This window comes from Otolemur garnettii, unplaced genomic scaffold (genome assembly GCF_000181295.1).
Source record: "Otolemur garnettii isolate 467f Iridium unplaced genomic scaffold, OtoGar3 scaffold00211, whole genome shotgun sequence".
Taxonomy (NCBI): domain Eukaryota; kingdom Metazoa; phylum Chordata; class Mammalia; order Primates; family Galagidae; genus Otolemur; species Otolemur garnettii.
In genome coordinates this window covers 389,309-401,416 of record NW_003852606.1, presented here as the reverse complement: position 1 = coordinate 401,416, position 12,108 = coordinate 389,309, and the positions used below count along the sequence as shown (strand labels likewise).

The 12,108-nt window shown below is 55.5% G+C and overlaps 1 protein-coding gene across 1 annotated transcript in view; it reads left to right on the top strand.

Annotated features, from left to right (window-relative positions):
• The window catches only part of POLD1 (DNA polymerase delta 1, catalytic subunit), a 26,995-nt gene that overhangs the window by 14,398 nt on the left and 489 nt on the right, over positions 1-12,108 (top strand). Inside the window, 23 exon segments of the mRNA XM_023507919.1 lie at positions 302-448; positions 526-651; positions 718-886; positions 967-1,048; positions 1,117-1,249; positions 1,509-1,675; positions 1,972-2,076; positions 3,293-3,433; positions 3,519-3,629; positions 4,386-4,577; positions 4,670-4,757; positions 4,760-4,952; positions 5,182-5,295; positions 5,591-5,738; positions 8,039-8,134; positions 8,333-8,470; positions 9,611-9,786; positions 10,042-10,194; positions 10,329-10,431; positions 10,986-11,118; positions 11,193-11,306; positions 11,608-11,660; positions 11,738-11,835. Coding sequence (XP_023363687.1) covers positions 302-448; positions 526-651; positions 718-886; positions 967-1,048; positions 1,117-1,249; positions 1,509-1,675; positions 1,972-2,076; positions 3,293-3,433; positions 3,519-3,629; positions 4,386-4,577; positions 4,670-4,757; positions 4,760-4,952; positions 5,182-5,295; positions 5,591-5,738; positions 8,039-8,134; positions 8,333-8,470; positions 9,611-9,786; positions 10,042-10,194; positions 10,329-10,431; positions 10,986-11,118; positions 11,193-11,306; positions 11,608-11,660; positions 11,738-11,835 — 2,980 coding nt within the window.

Below are 12,108 nucleotides of genomic sequence, written 5' to 3'. Positions count from 1 at the left end.
GATTCAAACCCACCAGCTCTGGTGTATGTGGCTGGCGCCCTAGCCACTGAGCTACAGGCACCAAGCCAGAATTTTGTTTTATATTGTAATAAACGGAAGCAGGTCTGTGTGTAGCTATATTGTGGGAGATGGGTCTTAGGACGAGGGTGAAGACGGGAGCTAGGGAGGACACTGAAATACATTTAATGGATAGTACAGCTAGGTGGGAGCTGTGTCTGTAGCTGCAAAGATCTAGGGAGATGGACCTTCAAGGAACCCGAGGGGGATGGCCCCTGCCTTATCCTATGACCCCCCACCGCAGGCCCAGCATGTCCTCTGCCTGGAAGGCCCCTGCCATCTACTGGCTCTGTGCCTGTGCTCCGTGCCTTTGGGGTCACGGATGAGGGCATCTCTGTATGCTGCCACATCCATGGCTTTGCGCCTTACTTCTACACTCCGGCACCCCTTGGTGAGTGGCCCCTGCCCAGAGACCCTGTCCTTGCTCACCAGAGGCCCCTGCACCCCTGACAGACCATCTCACACCAGGTTTTGGGCCTGAGCACCTGAGTGACCTGCAGCGAGAGCTGAACGGGGCCATCAGCCGGGACCAGCGTGGGGGAAAGGAGCTTGCTGGGCCAGCAGTGGTGGCTGTGGAGCTGTGCTCTCGGGAAAGTGAGTGACAGCTGGGGACCAGTGGGTGGGCCCCGCTGAACTGGTCTTAGCCTCTTCTATCCACAGGCATGTTTGGGTACCATGGACACGGCCCCTCCCCATTTCTGCGCATCACCCTGGCACTGCCCCGCCTTGTGGCCCCTGCCCGCCGCCTCCTGGAACAGGGCATTCGTGTGCCAGGCTTGGGCACCCCCAGCTTCGCACCCTACGAGACCAACGTTGACTTTGAGATCCGGTACAGTCCCTTCCTTGCTTCCCTGACCTCTGCCCCTACCCTCGGGCAGCTTCTGCCCACTGACCCTCAGGCCCCTCCAGGTTCATGGTGGACACAGACATTGTTGGCTGCAACTGGCTAGAACTCCCGGCTGCAAAATACACCCTGAGGCAAAAGGAGAAGGTGCGCAGCTTCCCAGGTCAGGGCAGGGAACCAGGGCCCTGCTGCCACTGACACACTTGTCCCCACAGGCTACAACTCTGTGCCAGCTAGAGGCAGATGTGCTATGGTCAGATGTGGTCAGTCACCCCCCAGAAGGGCCGTGGCAGCGCATCGCACCCCTGCGTGTACTCAGCTTCGATATTGAGTGTGCTGGCCGCAAAGGTCTGTCTGTGGGGCCTGGAGCTCCTCTCCTCCCAGGGTCACTGATGTGCCTGGAGGAGTGTGGGGGGAGTAGGCCTGGCGCAGGGAATAGCAAGTGTGTAAAGGCCCTGGGGCAGGAGTGGGGTGAGAGGGCCTGGAGGTGAGGGCAGAGCAGGCAGCAGGCAGTAGGGACAGACAGTGTGAATAGGCCAGAAAAGGTAGGGAGAGGCAGGAGTCAGGTCCCATGCATCCCCTCTTACCTCCCTACCTCCCTCTGTAGGCATCTTTCCTGAGCCTGAGCGGGACCCTGTGATCCAGATCTGTTCTCTGGGCCTGCGCTGGGGCGAGCAGGAGCCCTTTCTGCGCTTGGCACTCACCCTGCGGCCCTGTGCCCCCATCCTAGGTGCCAAGGTGCAGAGCTATGAGAAGGAAGAGGACCTGCTCCAGGTGGTTCTCACTCCATAGCTCCCCCAACTTTCCTCAGTGCCCCATCCCAACCTCTATATCCTGACCTATCCCAGGTGTGCAACCTGGAAACTGAGGCGCCTATGTCCCTGGGTTTGGTTGGATCCCATGCACTGAGGGTTGAATGTCTCCCTTCTGGGTCCTGCAGTATTTTCAGATGTACAGGAGGTGGGCAGACATGGAGGGGAAGGAGTTCCAGATCATTCCAGCAGGGGAATTTGAGGCAGCGTTTGAGGGGAATTTGAGGGATGAGCAGCGTTACCCTGTGTTTCCCCCAGGCCTGGTCCAACTTCATCCGCAACATGGACCCAGACGTGATCACTGGCTACAACATCCAGAACTTTGACCTTCCATACCTCATCTCTCGGGCCCAGACCCTCAAGGTGCGGACAAGGCGGGTGGAGAGGCTACCTCAGAGATGGCCAGCTGGGGGCTTTGGGGCTCTGGGTATCCGTCCTGCTTCCTTTCCTTGTGATTCTGTCCCCTCTGGTTATCCATGTCAGTCTGGGTACCTGCAGCCCCTCACTTCCAGCAGCTCCAGAGATATTCTGGACCCGGCCCCGTCCCACTCAAGAGTCCATAGAGTTACCAAGGTTCTTGTCAGAGGCAAAGGGGGAGTCACAGTTAGGTGAGAGAAGTCCTCCGTATTCAGAGCTGCAGGCTAAAGTTAGCAAGGCTTCAGCAAGCCGTCAAATGGGCAGTTGAATCCAGGTCTTGCTTTAGAACGTGGCTAAATAAGCCCAGGTGCCATGGCTCAGCCTGTAATCCCAACATTTGGGGAGGCTGGGGTAGGAGGATCACCTTAGGTCAGGGTACTAGACCAACCCAGCCAATATAGTGAGACCCCATCTCTACAAAATGTGTCAAAAATATTATCTGAGTATGGTGGTGCATACTTGCAGTCCCAGCTACTCAGAAGATGGGAGTTCAAGACTACAGCACCACTGCCCAAATTTGCTCAACCTGCTGTTATAGTCACAGACCACATGGCTTTAAACAACAGAAATTAATTGTGTCATGATTCTTGAGTATAGAAAGTCCAAGATGAAGGCGTTGGCAGGGCTGAGACCTCACTGACGCTCAGTTTGTGGAGAAGGCTCTGTACTAGGCCTCTGTCCATGACTGGCAAGTGGTTGTCTCCTGGGTCTCTTCATGTTGTCTTCCCCTTGTGTGCATCTGTGCATACCGATTGTTCCTTTTTATAAGAACACTGTTATGTTAGGTTGGTGCCCACATCAATGATCTCATCTTAACTCAATGCCCTGCAAAGGCTTATCTCCAAATGGGGTCACATTCTGAGGAACTGGGGCTTCAGACTTAACATCCCTGTGGGGGACACAATTCAGCCTTTGAGGGGGAGCATATGTATTACTGTGTGTATATTGCGTATGTTTGTCCATGTGGCAGTGAAAAAACAAAACAAATTTATAATTCCCAGCAGCTCCAGGGAAAAATCTCCCCCAGTCCTCAGCCTGGCACTGACATCTGGGCCACTGGGCCCCTCCCCTACTCTCTTGCGACCCCACGGGGCTGGAGTCAGGAGCCAGTCAGTCTCACACCACAGCCTCTCCCTGCCCACATGGCTGTCCTACCCAACAGGTGCAGACATTTCCTTTCCTGGGCCGTGTGGCTGGCCTCCGCTCCAACATCCGAGACTCATCTTTTCAGTCCAAGCAGATGGGCCGGCGGGAAAGCAAGGTGGTCAGCATGGTGGGCCGCGTGCAAATGGACATGCTACAGGTGCAGCTGGGGAGCCCAAGTGGGTACCCAACCTTGGGAGGGAGGCTGTAGTCCAGGCCTGTGCACAGCCTTCACGTCTCTACAGGTGCTGCTGCGGGAGTACAAACTCCGCTCGTACACGCTCAACGCTGTCAGCTTCCACTTCCTGGGTGAGCAGAAAGAGGACGTGCAGCACAGCATCATCACCGACCTGCAGGTGCCCATCCTGACCCTGCCACCACCACCTATTGTCTTCATGACCTCTCACCTTGACCTCCTGTCCTGACCTAACCTTTATCTTCCCTGACATCTCACTTCAACTTAGTGCCTCGACCTCTGACCTCTTTAATCTACTTCTGTGACCTAGGACCTCACCTCCCACCCACTTTTTTCTGACCTCTGACTAGATTTCTGTCCATTCTCATGACTTTTTTTTTTTTTTTTTTTGAGACAGAGTCTCACTTGGTCACCCTTGGTAGAGTGCTGTGCATCATAGCTCACAGCAACCTCAAACTCTTGTGTTCAAGTGATCCCCTTGCCTCAGCCTCCCAAGTAGCTGGGACTACAGGTTCCCGCCACAGTGCCCTGCTATTTTTTCTGAGACGAGGTCTCACTGTGGCTTAGGCTAGTCTCAAACCTGTGAGCTCAGGCAGTCCATCCACCTCAGCCTCCCAAATGCAGGGATTACAGGTGTGAGCCACCACACCTGGCCATTCCCATGACTTCTGTCACTGTGACCTTTGCCCGCCTGCCCTGACCCCTAGTCCATACTGGCTCTTCAGACTGCTCCTCCTCCCTCTTATCCTGTCGACTCCCCAGCGCCCCCCCCACTGTCATCCTCACCCAGACCTTTACCACTCCCTGACCATTCCAAAGCCAGCTTTGCCTCATCCAGCCTCCTGAGTCACCCCCCAGGCCACCTCATCGTGACCCTAGAACCCCAGCCCCTAACGCCATGGGTGCCTGTCCGCAGAACGGGAATGACCAGACTCGCCGCCGGCTGGCCGTGTACTGCCTCAAGGATGCCTACCTGCCACTGCGGCTGCTTGAGCGGCTCATGGTGCTGGTGAACGCTGTGGAGATGGCGCGGGTCACAGGTGTGCCTCTCAGCTACCTGCTCAGCCGAGGCCAGCAGGTCAAGGTCGTGTCCCAGCTGCTGAGGCAGGTCAGTAGGTTGAGCACTGTCCACACCTCCTTACCAAGGAGCTCTGCCAGGTTTGTGCCCACACCTCCATTTCCCACTTTCTCCACTCCCAGGCCATGCGAGAGGGGCTGGTGATGCCTGTGGTGAAGTCAGAGGGTGGCGAGGACTACACAGGAGCCACTGTTATTGAGCCCCTAAAAGGGTAAGGCCCCAAGGCAGGGTAGGGGCGGGGTGGTGGGGGCTCCCAGCCCTGATTCCTCCAGGCTTCTCCCCTCCCAGGTACTATGATGTCCCGATTGCCACCCTGGACTTCTCCTCACTATACCCGTCCATCATGATGGCCCACAACCTTTGCTACACTACGCTTCTGCGGCCTGGTGCTGCCCAGAAATTGGGGTATGGTGCCCATATTACATGTCCCCTGAGGCTAACCTGAGCCCTACCTTCAGGGGTTCCCAGGCTGGGGGGGGACACAGGCTATAGGGCCAGAAATAGCAGGGATTGGGGGAGGAGGGCACATGAGGAGCATGAGTGTGCTAATGGCTAAGACCAGGATGACAGGGCAGAGGTGGGCCTGGGGGAGGAGAGGTGGCTGGGCAGTCACCGTCACCATCTTCTACCCCAGCCTGACTGAGGATCAATTCATCAAGACGCCCACTGGGGATGAGTTTGTGAAGACATCGGTGAGGAAGGGGCTACTGCCCCAGATCCTAGAGAACCTGCTCAGTGCCCGGAAGAGGTGAGCTTCCAATATACCTCCCTGCTCAGAGCTTGGACTTGCTAAACCTTCTCGACATTCCCTGGCCTCCCCTGTCCATCACCCCCCAGCTGCCAGCTGCATTTGCCTGGAACAAAGTGGGAACTAGAATAGATGACCCCTCTAGCCAGCTCCCATCCGGCCCTTTGGCTGGAAGCCTCTGTGCATTGTACAGCTCTCCTGTGTGTACATGGTATCCCTTTCTGGGAAGACACTCTGACTAATGCCCTGAGACCTGGGGTGATACCTGAGTGGCCTTTACCGTGTTCCCTCCCAGGGCCAAGGCAGAGCTGGCCAAGGAGACAGATCCCTTGCGGCGGCAGGTTCTGGATGGGCGGCAGCTGGCGCTTAAAGTGAGCGCCAACTCTGTATATGGCTTCACCGGCGCCCAGGTGGGCAAGTTACCATGCCTGGAGATCTCTCAGGTGAGTGCTCAGGCCTCTGGCAGGCAAGTAGGGGGCAAGTGAGCCCTATGCTCGGGGCAAGGGCTCTGTGTGTCCAGACTGTTTCCAGAAGTCAGAGCCTAGGCACCCAACTCACTGGCCTTTTGGAGATTTTGGAGAGCAGATGCCAGCATGGCTTGAGCTATTGGTTCGTTTGTTTGATCAGCAAACACTAAGCACAATACCCGGCTATTTTTTTGTTGCAATTTGGTCAGGGCCGGGTTTGAACCTGCCACCCTCAGTATATGGGGCTGGCGTCTTACCGACAGAGCCACAGGCGCCCCCCCATTTTAGTTTTCACATGGTTCTGGATGGAAGGTTTGGAAGAATTGCCGGTGGGTGTGCGTTCTAGTAGAAGAGGACTATGCACAACAACCCCACCTGCAAGTCTAGAGCTTCCAAGACTGCTCTCAGATTCAGGAGGACTAGAAGTACTCACAGTAATTATGTAATATAGCAAAAGGATACAGATTAAAATCAGCAAAGGGAAAGGTGTCCAGGGCACAGTTTAGGAAAGACCAGGCACGTATCTTCTGGTTGTCTTCCAGTAGAGTCACACAGACAGCACTTATTTCTCCCAGCATTAATGCATGACATCACGCAATATTGCCATCTAGGAAATCTCACCCTAGCTTTTTTTTTTTTCTTTTCTTCATCTTAGCTTTGGTCTTTAGTGTCACAGTTTTTATTGGGTGTCATATGGGTGTGGAGCACCCATGTTACTGACCTTAGTTACTCAGTTTCCAGCCCCCTCCTCCCATAGATCCATCTGATAACATGGCCCAAGATCCCCACCATAAACCATGTTGTTAGCATAACCTACCTGGTGTGGCACAAGGTCTCAGGTAAACAGAGACCCTCTTTATCAGGTAGGACATTCCAGAGGCTCTGGTCCCTTTCTAAGAGCCAGACCTTTCTTTGGCCAAGGTGAATCCTTTTCTGCATCTCACCTTTTTGTCCTTTGTTTTATCCTCTATCTGTCCTTTCATAGTCCTTGGCTGCCTCCTCAGCCTCCTTGGTGGAAAGGGACAAATGTTTGGACATCAGGCTCCAGCTCCTAAGCAAAAGCCAGGCCAGGAGGATAAGAAGGGAAAGTAGAGGCACATAGGAACATAGAATAGGTAGAACAAGCAAAAGGCAGATAGTAGATTTAAGCCTAAATACATTAGTAATTGCAATAATGTAAATAGACTAAATGCTCAAGTTAAAAAACTTAAGATTTTCTGACTGGATCCACACAAACAAAAACAGAAGAAATATACCCATCTCTTTTTGGTGGTTCTGCCCCTGAGCCTCAGTTTCTTTTCTTCTTTTTTTTTATTTTTGAGACAGAGTCTCACTATGTCACCCTTGGTAAAGTACCATGGCATCACAGCTCACAGCAACCTCCAATTCTTGGGCTTTAGCAATTCTCCTGACTCAGCCTCCCAAGTAGCTGGGACTACAGGTACCTGCCACAACGCCTGGCTATTTTTTGGTAGCAGCCGTCATTGTTGTTTGGCAGGCCCGGGCTGGATTCGAACCCACCAGCTCAGGTGTATTTGGACGGCGCCTTAACCACTTGAGCCACAGGCGCTGAGCCACCCAGCTATTTTTTTGTTGTAGTTGTCATTGTGGTGTAGCAGGCCTGGGCCAGGTTTAAACCCGCCAGCCCTGGTATATGTGGCTGGTGCCCTAGCCACTGAGCTATAGGCGCCGAGCCCCAGCTATTTTTAGAGACGAGGTCTCGCTCCAGCTCAGGCTGGTCTTGAACCCATGAGCTCAGGCAGTCATTCGCCTTGGCCTCCCAGGATGCTAGGATTACAGGCATAAGCCACTGCGCCCAGCCCTAGCCTCAGTTTCCTTAATTATAAAATAAGACCGTTAGAAAGGAATGGCTTCTTAGTGGGTGTGGTGCTCCCCTACACCGAATGTTTTGTCAGTGTGTAGGTAGGATCATTTCTTATATCACAAGGATGGGGGTGGCACCTCTGTGTTTCAAGGAATGTCAGTGGTCCTGTACTTCACAGAGCTAGCCAGAGTATCACAGTTTCAGAGAAACACTGAACCAGTGGCTTTTCAGGCTATACTTACTTGATGTTGTCAATTCCTCATCTGTGCCCAGAACTCTAGACCAGGGCACCCTCTTTTTTCCAATGAACCATTGAAGAGCAGATTTGGAAACTGAGGCCTAGGTCATCCCAGCCCATGGTGCCAAGCAGTGGCAGAGGCAGGACCCCTCTAGCCCACGTCCACTGCAAATGACCCAGGGCCTTTACTTTGCATAATTCTCTACCCCACAGAGTGTCACTGGGTTCGGGCGTCAGATGATTGAGAAAACGAAGCAATTGGTGGAGTCTAAGTATACAGTGGAGAATGGCTACAGCACCAGTGCCAAGGTCAGGGGCTGCTCCAACTGCTGCCCTTAGATGGACCTGGGGCATTTGTGGGGACTACAGGGTACCTAGGCCCATCTGGCCCCAGGCCTCCTGGTCACACCTTGTCCTGATCTGCTGAATCCTTGATCCCCTCAGCATCAGCCCCCCCGTCCATGCAGTAGCAGGAAGGACCTTCTTTCACACACAACCCCTCCCCAGGTGGTATATGGCGACACTGACTCTGTCATGTGCCGATTCGGTGTGTCCTCTGTGGCTGAAGCAATGGCTCTGGGGCGAGAGGCAGCAGACTGGGTGTCAGGTCACTTCCCATCACCCATCCGGCTGGAGTTTGAGAAGGTAGTCATATCCCCTACCTTCCACCTTCCAGGGCTCAGTGTGGGTCTTCCCTGTTTGGGGCTCTCTCATTCCCAGAGAGCCTGCAGAGCTATTTATATACAAGTTTGAGGATCCTGTGGTATGTTAAGGTCTCTCCATTTTGGGGCACACTGAATATCCTGTTCTTTGGGTTCATAAGCTCCTATGTCAAGGTATTTTGCTGCTTAGATTCTGCTGAGTTTGGGCCCTTGGTTTTGGAAGCCTTCATAGCTTTGGGCTTTGTTACATAGGACAGCATCTGCTTTTTGACAGTTTGTCACAATGTTCGTGGCTTTGTGGTTTCCCAGTACCTGACAGCAGTTGGGGATGCTGATGAGGGTGTATCTTGGATTTATGCACCATTATCCAGTCCTCTTGGCTCCCAGGGTGTGTCAGGCTTGGCCCCAGGGAGCCTCATGCCATACCTTTTTTTTTGAGACAGAGTCTTGCTCTGTTGCCCCAGGCTAGAGTGCTATGGTGTCATAGCTCATAGTAACCTCAAACTCCTGGACTCAAGCAATCCTCCTGCCTCAGCCCTGGAGAAGCTGGGACTACAGGCGCCAACCACAATGCCTGGCTAGTTATTCTATTTTTAGTAGAGACAGGGTCTTCACTCTTGGGAAGATCTCAAACTCCTGAGCTCAAGGTATCCTCCTGACTCAGGCTCCTGGGTAGCTGGGAGTGAGTTACTGTACCTGGTCCTCAAGCTGTATTTTTTCTCCACTGTTGAAAAATGTATCTCTGGGTGCCCCAAATCTCAGTCTTCCAGGTTGGCTAAGTATCTGCCACAGGGCTTCCCCCGTGCCTTAGTCTTGTCTCTAAGAAGAGGGGGAAGCTCCATTATAACTACCCCTGTCATGTTTTAGGGGATATCTCTAGGTTTATCCCAGTCTCTGTTTCAGGTCAGGACTTCCTGAAATGTGAGGGTGCTCAGGAGCCACCTAACAGCAACACACCAGGTCTTAAGGTCCATCTCACCATGTTCAGGGCTTTTCTCCTCGAGTGTTTGAATCTTACATCTCTGGGCCTTTCCCTGTCTGCCTTCACTTTCTGAGGGGCGGGGGTCTCAGGATTGGGGACTAGACAGTACAGTCCTGGGTCTCAGTCATGGGTCACTCCCAGGTCTACTTCCCCTACCTGCTCATCAGCAAGAAGCGCTATGCAGGCCTTCTATTTTCTTCCCGGGCGGAGGCCCACGATCGAATGGACTGCAAGGGCCTGGAGGCTGTGCGCAGGGACAACTGCCCCCTTGTGGCCAATCTCGTCACTGCCTCACTGCGCCGCTTGCTCATTGACCGGTGAGTGAGACCCTTACCCCAGCCCTGGAGCCCAGCCCTGCCCCTCCTTAGTCAGTTCTAGGGGTCTGGCCCCAGCCCTTCCTCCTCTAGGGACACAGGTGTCAGACCAGCACTTCCTCAGTGGTGAGGCAGCAGGATGAGCTGCCTTGGACAGATGTGGGTTCAGCCCTTGCCTCTGGCACACTGCAGCCTCTGCCACCAGGGCCCTTAGTGGCCATTGTTGACACCAGCCTATCTGGCCTGCCTTCCCCACAGAGACCCAGAGGGTGCTGTGGCCCATGCGCAGGAAGTCATCTCAGACCTGCTGTGCAACCGAATCGACATCTCCCAGCTGGTCATCACCAAGGAGCTGACCCGCGCGGCAGCTGACTATGCCGGCAAGCAGGCCCACGTGGAGCTGGCCGAGAGGTCTGCCGGTGGGGCAGGGTGGTGCCATCCAGAAATAGCCCCCTTCTTCCTGCCAGCTGGGCCCACCACTTCCTATGCTCTCCACACCCACCCTGCACCTGCCCTCAGCCATCTACCGCCTGGTCTCCACACAGGATGAGGAAGCGGGACCCTGGGAGTGCGCCCAACCTGGGTGACCGCGTCCCCTACGTGATAATCGGTGCCGCTAAAGGCGTGGCTGCCTACATGAAGTCTGAGGTCAGGTCCACCTGGGCTACCCACCCTCTCCGCCCCCTGGACTCTCACTTCTGCTTTCCAAGATGGCTAGGCTGGTGGGGAGGGGCATGTGTCTCCCTGGGCGCCTGGCCCTCCCCTGGGAGTCAGTCTCCCAAGCCCCTCTGGAGTTACTCTGACACCTCCCTTCTCCCTGCTTAAGAAAGGAGGACCTAGTCCCTATGCTGCCCACGGCTATCCAGTCTCAACTTCCTAGGGTTCACCATCATCCCATCCTACCCAGATTTCTTCTGTGATTCATGTCCCAGCCCCTGTGACCTCTGACTGGAGTCCTTCCTCATCCTTGCTTCCCCCTGTGAACTCTGACCCTTTTTCCCTGGGGAGCTGAGGATCCCCAGTATGGGTCATAGAACTTATGGCCCACTCTTGACTCCACCCAGCTGCAAGCACATGTCACAACCTTCGGGGCAGCACTCATACCCCTAGCACTATCCCCACTGTTGTCCCCCCGCCTCCAGGGGTTCCTGGGGCCCTGGTCTTGGCTGTCTGGTGGGTGACTTGTGGTCATGTGGCCACAGGACCCCCTGTTCGTGCTAGAGCACAGCCTGCCCATCGACACACAGTACTACCTGGAGCAGCAGCTCGCCAAGCCACTACTGCGCATCTTCGAGCCTATCCTGGGCGAGGGCCGCGCTGAGGCTGTGCTGCTGCGTAAGGGCCGGGCCAGGTGGGGGGACCCCAGGGGTTGCAGGGCACCAGCCCACACCTGCCCTCCCCTCCTGCAGGAGGTGACCACACTCGTTGTAAGACAGTGCTAACAGGCAAGGTGGGTGGCCTCCTGGCCTTCGCCAAGCGCCGTGACTGCTGCATCGGCTGCCGCACCGTGCTCAGCCATCAGGGTGAGGGCTGCCTGCCCCCGGGCCCCCAACCCACCACAGCCTGGAAACCTGGCACTGCACCAAGAGGCCTGGGCCCCTGGGCAGGGGCCTCCCCTCTGCCGCCACCCCCCATGAAGGGTCCTCAGCCCCTGCCCTGGGAGTTCCCCAGGGGAGTTTTCCCCATACACCAACTCCCTTGTTCTCTGGCCTTCAGGGACTTTTGGAAGCTGGGATGGGCTTTGGGCAGGGAAAGGGCAGGGATAGGTGTCCAGGCCCTAGCAGGGCCCCAGCACCTGGTGCTAACCCAGCCCCCTTCCTCCAGGAGCCGTGTGCAAGTTCTGTAGGCCGCGGGAGTCTGAGCTATATCAGAAGGAGGTGAGGGGCTGGGGGGCTGGGCCGGGGTCAGGGAGACAAGGGGACCGTGGTGGATGCTTAGCCCCTGCCGTCCCCAGGTGTCCCACTTGAACGCCCTGGAGGAGCGCTTCTCACGCCTCTGGACTCAGTGTCAGCGCTGCCAGGGCAGCCTGCATGAGGATGTCATCTGTACCAGGTATGTGCCCAGCAGTCCCACTGCCTGCCCTGTCCCGCCCAGTGCCAAGGCCTGTGGGGTGTGGACCAGACCTCCCACTCCAAGGTCTCTTCCTGAGTACCTCCCTCTCCCCACCTACCCCCCTCTACCCACCCACCCCCAGCTATGAGGCCTCCTGAACCTGTGTCCTCCCCTGCAAAGTGGACCCAGCTTAGCCCTCAGGAAGGTGTAGGTACTTAGGGCTGCAGGGCTGGGCACCAGTGTCTGCAGGGAATGGCTGCCCTCTAGATACAC